General features: G+C 38.1%; 1 protein-coding gene across 1 annotated transcript; it reads right to left on the bottom strand.

Moving 5' to 3' along the window:
* Window positions 1–569: 569 nt before the first annotated feature.
* Window positions 570–6,734, bottom strand: glo1 (glyoxalase 1). The gene is made up of 6 exons (XM_067595942.1): window positions 6,577–6,734; window positions 3,641–3,723; window positions 3,261–3,401; window positions 3,063–3,130; window positions 2,503–2,592; window positions 570–1,023 (listed from the first exon to the last, which is right to left on the bottom strand). Exons 1-6 carry the CDS (start codon window positions 6,643–6,645, stop codon window positions 932–934), a joined length of 543 nt encoding a protein of 180 aa, XP_067452043.1. The 5' UTR covers window positions 6,646–6,734; the 3' UTR covers window positions 570–931.
* Window positions 6,735–7,741: the final 1,007 nt, after the last annotated feature.

Raw genomic sequence — 7,741 nt, 5'->3', positions numbered from 1 at the left:
AACATACATTACTTTTCATTATATTAAGATCTCATCAAATAATTTTATTGATGGGTTTGAAAATTCATTGAAGTTTCTGCTCATACACAAACATGTGACTGTAAATGTTACTGTAGACATTTTCCTTCTCATGTAAGAGAACATGTGGAAGTTTGTGGTAAATTTATTCCATTAAATTGAAACTTTTGGGATGAAATCTTGAATTTTGTACCGATATATGAGAAGTCTCCTTTTTGAAAACATCAAATGGAAATGTTTCGATTGTTAATTTCTTTTTCAGCAAAGATTTTTAAATGATCATAAAAGTTTGTATTATATTTCTGAACGGTCTAGTCTCACCCAAAATGATGCCAAATGTGGTAGTCAGGTCTTAGATGGTAGTGGTACAGCAACCATCTGAATCTCAAACACACTGTGAGAAAGGAGTCAGGTCACCTCGTCGTGTCTTGCTATAATCACCACTTTGACTGAGATTGTTGACACCTCTACTCCTTGAACTTAAGTGTTATAGCTAAAAATGCCATTACTTTCCATTTTGTCTCCCTAAACTAAAAGAAATTACAAATCCATTTTATTTGAACGGTTGCTTTCACATTTATTACACATGAATGCCACATCATTTTAGCATTACTTTTTGAAGACACATACAAACTGATGATGGTAGACAAACTCAACAGCCACACAAAGTACTTGCTTTTCATAGCAATAACTTGCATATCTAATCTATTTACTCATCAACTGTCCAATGTTAGTCCAGCCCATGCCCAGGCACACTGATTGCCATTGTGCAAGTGATCCCGCTCCATTTTCCCTCAGCTCTTCAGCGTGCGTTGCTAAATTCTTCGCTACACCTCAGTGTTCTTCTCTCCCAATGAAGCCACAGCAGGCCTGGCCTGTACGCACTGCAGCCGGTAGCATGTCGTCATAGGTTTTAGGAGGTAATGGACACCATATTGTTGGGACTCAAGATCTCAATCCAGTAACCATCAGGGTCCTGAATGAAGGCCAATCCTTTCATTTTACCTGAGGGAAAATAAGAGAAGAGAGGGGACAGAAAAGTAACTGTAAATATGAATACACATGTACAATATATAGGTAGAAAAATGTGAAAAGTTAAGAACCCTATAGAGCAATATTTTTACGAGTGGGTCTCCTTTGTGTTTGTATTGTACATGCATGCGAGTGATCCAGAGTTCAGTATGGTTCGTTGTGCAATCATTTACAGAGAGCAACAGAGCTTAGGCTGAACAAAAGAGCTGAATGGCTCATAGTGTTACATGTGTTTCTAAAGACAGTCCATCATTCTTCTCTCTATTTCCATAACAGTCAGATTGACATTTAGTATGTGTATTCTGGAGAAAAGCCTGATGACATAGAGGCCTGGTCCTGCCTGATCCAATTTATAAGGACTTCAGAGGGGATTCTGGTTGTCTCTTGGAAAGGTTTGTGATGTTCATGTTTGTTTCAGAAAATCACGTGCTTACATCGTTTCATGTTGTCTTTTCTTTAACCTCCGCAGCCTGTAAAAGCTTATGCCTTGTTTTGTTTTGTTTTTTTTTATTAACCCTTTATTTCATTTGAGCAGTGCTTTCCATGTTTTTTCCCATGTGAATTTATTCTGTGTTGCATGTTTGATTCTTAAAGAGGAATCACATTTCATACATATCCTCAACATGTTCCTTCAGGTGACACCTCCTCATTTACTTATCATTTCAAGAGCCAAATGAACAAAAGAAAATGTAAAAGTGCAAATCCAAAAAGACATAGGCTATCTTTCCTTTTATTTTACATTTAAAATTTTGTTAAAATGTTTTTCAACTTTTTTGGTCCTTGTGACATTTTTACAGCAACGAAAAATAAAGAACATTTTTTACCTAAACAAAGAGACAAAACAAACAGATTACACTGTTCTAACAACCAATCAGGAGTCTCAGTGATTGTGGTCCAGCTAGTTTTGATGATCCTGCAGTCATGAAATAATTTACTTGGTGTACATGTATGTTATTGCATGGAAATGCCAAATGCAGGCGCTGGTAGTTACCGTTTATGTTTTTTTTAATGAGTCAGTGAATGCAGCGGTGTAGCCACAGTTTACCAATTGACGACTACAGTGGGGGGTCAACACTGTGCCATAAGTTTAGAAACATTAATGCTGGAGACCAGTTGACGCAGGGGCAAACAAAGCCCAGTGTAAGACTCTTTTGGGGCCACTGTATTGTATTACACTTACTGCCTGTTTCTTCACGCCTATTTCTTTTTCTCCATTCTCAATTTGCACTAACAATAAAAAGCATCAGCTCTAGTAAAATTTGAAACTGAGAAATTGAATCAAAGATTCTTTTTACTCAAGTTCCTTGAGTAACACTTTCAGCCCTAATTTCTATTTCACATAACCCAACAAATAAGGTAAATGAAGAAAGGTGAAAGGTGAAAAAAATACTGAAACAGGCTGTCATGATTTATCTATTTAACCTGTCTATGACCCTCATATTCACATCTTACCATCATCGGGCTTCTTGACAAATGTGACACCTTGCTCTTCAAACAGTTTGCAGGCTGCATAGACGTCGGGAACTGCAATTCCAATGTGTCCTGTCAAAAGTCAGGTGGACAAACAGAGACTTAAAATCCGCACTACAGTTACACATATCCAGAATCTGCCACTGAGCTTATACATACCTACATGCATGTTTCTTACAATAATAACAGACAGAAACATGATAGTTGAATCAAAAATATGTATTAAGAAGAATGAAATGGTGGACAGATTAGTGCTGTGGATTAAAACACTTGAGACTTATGGAAAAACTGATCATAACAGCTAAGATGTTACTATAAATCCAAAAGTATGTTTAATTATATTATTGTACGTTCCTTTATTTTGAGCTCTTGCATTTATTTTTTTTATATATTTTATGCTTACATGCAAGAAAACTTTAACATTTGGGACAAAAAGGTCACAAAGTTGTAAACCTCTGACTTTCCAAGAAACTTGTAATTTTAATTTCTTTCAATTTTATTGGTCCCAACTGTTCGTTTGTAAAACAGGGACGCAATCTTACCAAAGCCACGTGGATCAGAGTTTCCATTATGATAAGACTGGCTCTCATCAGACTCAGAGCCCCAGTTACTGAAAGAAAGGAGAGATTGAAGGAGAGAAAAGAGATACAAAAAAGGATGGAGAACACAATTCTCAAGTTAATAACAGAAGAACGGATGAGAATAACACACAGCCCTAAACTCAGGACATAGACCCTTACTGTGTCAGCTCGATGGTGGCTCTTCTGGAAAAGGTCCATGCCGTCTTTTCCTTCACATCTGTGGGAATCTCCTTCTTGTCCTCGTAGCCCAAGAAGAAGAGAGAGAAACGCATGGAGGGGAAGTCGAACTTTTGCAGGAGCCTGGAAGATTTTGCACACCAGAGAGAAATCGTCACTTCATCTAGAAAGTCCAGTTTATGTATAGGAAACTATCTCAATGAGAGACAGACACACACACACACAGTAGCGAAAAACAGTTCAAAGGATTTATTGTGTCATGTTTTGGTGATGATTCGTTGCAAATGGGCTAATAAAGATTCAATAAAAAAAAAAAAAAAAATCAAACAGTTCCTTTAACTGAAGCCCACACTAATACTTACGTCATGCCGAGGATTCTGGTGTAGAAATCCAAGGATTTAACTGGATCTTTAACTCGCAGCATCGTCTGCTGCATCATGAAATCCTAAAGCAGCAAGAGACACAAACACAATAACTGAGTTTTTAGATGCATAACACAAGAAATTAATTATAATTTTATAAAAATTATAAAAGAAATTCAAGTTTCCCACCACACTGCATTTTACAAACAGGTCTTCCAAAAAGCAGAAAACAAGGTTTTTAAGTGTGAATTAAGGCTGCGACTAACATATATTTTCTCAATGAATTGTTTTGTCTGTAAAATGTCAGAAAATATAGGAAAATACCTGTTATGATTTCTTATAGCCCAAGATGTCTTGTTTTGAATGATCAACAGTCCAATATCCAAATATATTCAGTTTACTATCATGAATGACACATAAAAGCTTCAATCCTCACATTAGAGAGGCTTCAACAAGCAATTTTTTCCTTAAAAAAAATGACTCCAGCAACTATTTGATTACCAAAACAGTTGCAGATTAACTTTCTGTTGCTCGACTAATCCTTGCAGCTCTAGTGTGAATGTGGATGTGTTGCACCACAAAATGGTCGGTGAGATGGAAACACTGCCAGATAATTTGTGAATGTAGCTGAGAAACTGAGACACAGCTGGTTAGCTGCAGAGCTAATGGGATACTCTGAAACAAATCAATACTCGAAAAAAATGGATGACTATTGCACACAAACAATTACAAAAGCTCATGTATTAGTCACCATTAGAGGCTAGTGGTGTAGTCACTGGTTGGCATTTTATGCACATTTCCTGTGGGTACATGTGCATATCTGACAAAGATGAAGGTCTGCACACTGCAGTTTATTGAGACATCCGCCAGTGACGTTTCGAGCTACATGCTCTTCTTGTGCAATCCAAGTGTGCATGAAAAATCCAGACCCTGCTGCCACATTCAAAAACATCATATTGTCAAGAGTTCAATGAATGCAAATACACAGAATATCAGAGATGTAAAGTAGCTCAGAGATCCTCCACAACATTTGTCTCCCTTTGACTATGTTGCTTGTGTCTGAACTCGAAGTTACATTTGTATCCTTGCACTCACTCGTGAAAAAAGGATTTCAGCCAAACTGCACCTGTGTGCAACCGAGCACACGTAAGTCACAACGATCAGCACATCTGTTTGAGCTACGCTTCGGTCAATATTACCATACGGTCCCGCTCGGATTAGTTCACATTTACTTACTTGTTTTCCATGCAAAAACTAAGTTTTACATGCCAACTCTGACTCTGACACTGAGGTCATACCATGTTTTTTCTCTAATTTCTAGGGTCTAAATATTTGCGTGAATCTAATCTTTGACATTTTCTTGCAAATTACCAGTGAAGATGTCCATTTATAGTATCTAATCTAGACAGTACTGTGAATGGCATATTTTAAAATAGGGCCCCTGCAGTTATGAATAACACATATGAAGTTATGTCCCAGCTAGTATTTTGAAGATAAAGTGGAAATGTCACTCTTGCAAGTGCAACACATTCTCCCTTAGGGTACAGGAGCTCCAGCTGTACAATCTTACAGTACAACATCGTCTCCTCCTGTGGCCTGTAGCCTTTCAGCCAAGGCATGATGCTGTCTTCTATGATGTCTGGGGACTGAAGGTGAGGTCTGACAATGTCCTTAAATTTAACCTGATGTTGATATTTTGTATTTTTAAGTGTATAACTTTTACTGTGTGTGTGTATGTTTCACAGCCGGGTGTTATCTCTGTGACTCTTCCCCTTTCCTGTGCACTTCCTCCAACAAGTTTTCACAGTAGAAAACGTATCAACATATCCATACAAGTTTCTAAAACACTGCTGCAGTGTAATCCATTTCTCCACTAAACTACATCCATATGTTTCAAATATTCATATTTTTGCCAACTTGTGGTTGGTTTGGGAGGTTTCTAAGGACGTCAATCCAGTATTATTTCATTCGTTTTTTTCTCAGGTCAAATGTGAACTTTAACCTGCTAGTCTGCTGCAGCTGCCAGAGCTCCGCTCACACATGAACTGTGAAGACATTCCTCAAAGTCTTTAGCATGGACTGCAATTGAAGTGAATGGCAGCTGGAGCAAATATTCACAGAAACTGTTACCGGTTCACCAAGTTCAATTTTTTTGAACAATGGACCACAGAATAAAGACAATTGTTCAGGCAGACCTCTCTTCCACTAAGTATTGTTTGTTATATCATGTGTTTATACTCCATATGTGTAGAGAGAGGATACAGGCAGCAGAGCAGAAGGGATGTTGGCAGTGAGTTCAGGGACAGATAGAGTGAAGACAATAAAAATGCACGTTATCTTAAATTTATGGATGTTTTTGTTAGCCAGCTGGACAAGTATATCCAGCGCCTTCTGCTTGCAACACTGCCCACATCAGCTATTCCCAGTCCGCCTGCCTTTCACCACAACATGCATGAGTATGTTCTGGGATGACCGCGCCTAAAATACATACTTTCTTGTGCAGCTCTTTTGTTACGTACAGACTTGTTAAACGCATGCTTTTGATAAACGACGTCTCCACTTTTCCGTCAAATTTGGAGTCAACCTGTCTCCACACGAGAACGTGGGTTACCGGCGAAACTTTAGCTATAACATCAAGTTAGCTTAACTTAGTGCTGTAAGTTAGCTAAACGTTAGTGATACACCATTGTGTTTGAAGCCTGGCTCACTGTAAACATTAGTAATCTGGTTCAACATGACCGAATCACTCGTCAGCAAGGGACAGGTCCACAGTTAATGGAGAAACATGCCCCTGTCCGATAATAGACGCATTACGAATAGCTGGCCAGCCTGTCTGGCAGCCGTTGTTGGCCTATTGCTGGGTCGGCTGGATTTGAGGGTTTCACAGGGTCCGGTAAAGTAGATTTTAGCTTTCATAGGGGCAACGACCATCTTACCTTAGTTATTGGGTCTCCATCTTTACAAGCTGATGCCGCTACCTCGTCTGACAGACCTTTGTCGCTCATTTTTGCTAAAACAACACGTTTTTAGGTAGTACCGCAGCTCTGCGGGCGGACAGACACTGACAGGGAGGGAGCGGGACAGATACTCGCCTTGTTTTTTTTATTTTTTTCCTCACCCGCATTCCACGAAGACCCGCCCTACTCTGCCTCTGATTGGCTAGTACTCGTTGCCTTCGTTGGTTAGATTGGTTAGGGTTAGACATGAGGAGTGTGATTGGTTAGGATTAGGGTAAGAATGTCAGGGTTAGAGCCAATCAGAGGTCCACTGTGAGGGAACTTTAACAAGAACATCTTCCTGTAGCAACTTTCAAAGTAAAAGGCACGTTGACGACAATCAATTGAACTTTTGTTTTGACACGTCAAAAAAAGCCATGTAAGGACTTTTGTCCCATTTAAAATACATTTGATAGGCGATGCTATATGAAATTAAAACGCATGGTTTAATATTTCATAATGGCCTGTCACTGACATATCAATTCTTTGATTGATTTAATATCTACTTGAAAAATTAGATTAGCAGCTGCGAGGACAAAGAATAAGGTGCAGGTAAGAATACTACTTTTATTTTGAAAATAAAGACAGGAAGTGCTTTATCTGCTGTCTCTGCATTATGTAACAGAGTTGCTGCAGAGTGCACTATGTTCTGTTACCCTGCACTTTTCACTATATTTATACACTGCTTACAAGCTATTTGATACAGTAATAAATAGTAATGCACTCCAATACAGTAACCTTGTAATAAATTGTACAAAACAGAGAAACATCTTTAAAAATATTATGCAGTTGAATAAAATATCTACACCAACTAGTCTCAAAACCTAACTGTACCTGAAACATGATAGATCTAATAAACACAGGCTTTATTGCAGAGCTGTTGTACTGGATTCACTTAGACTGCTAAATATGCGAATACTGACTGCTGTGCTGCAACTAAATTATTTCCATTATTGATTTATATATCCATTATTTTACTGATTAATTATTTATCGATTGTGGTTTTAAAGAAAATGCCAAAAAATGATCCAGAAGCCAAAGTGCCATCTTCAATTTGCTTCAGATCATTACATGATTCATGATTCATGAATAATCAATTATTACT

Source organism: Thunnus thynnus, chromosome 1 (genome assembly GCF_963924715.1).
Source record: "Thunnus thynnus chromosome 1, fThuThy2.1, whole genome shotgun sequence".
In the NCBI taxonomy this organism is placed as follows: Eukaryota; Metazoa; Chordata; class Actinopteri; order Scombriformes; family Scombridae; genus Thunnus; species Thunnus thynnus.
Note: the sequence above shows the minus strand (reverse complement) of the source record. Positions and strands in the feature narration are given on the sequence as shown.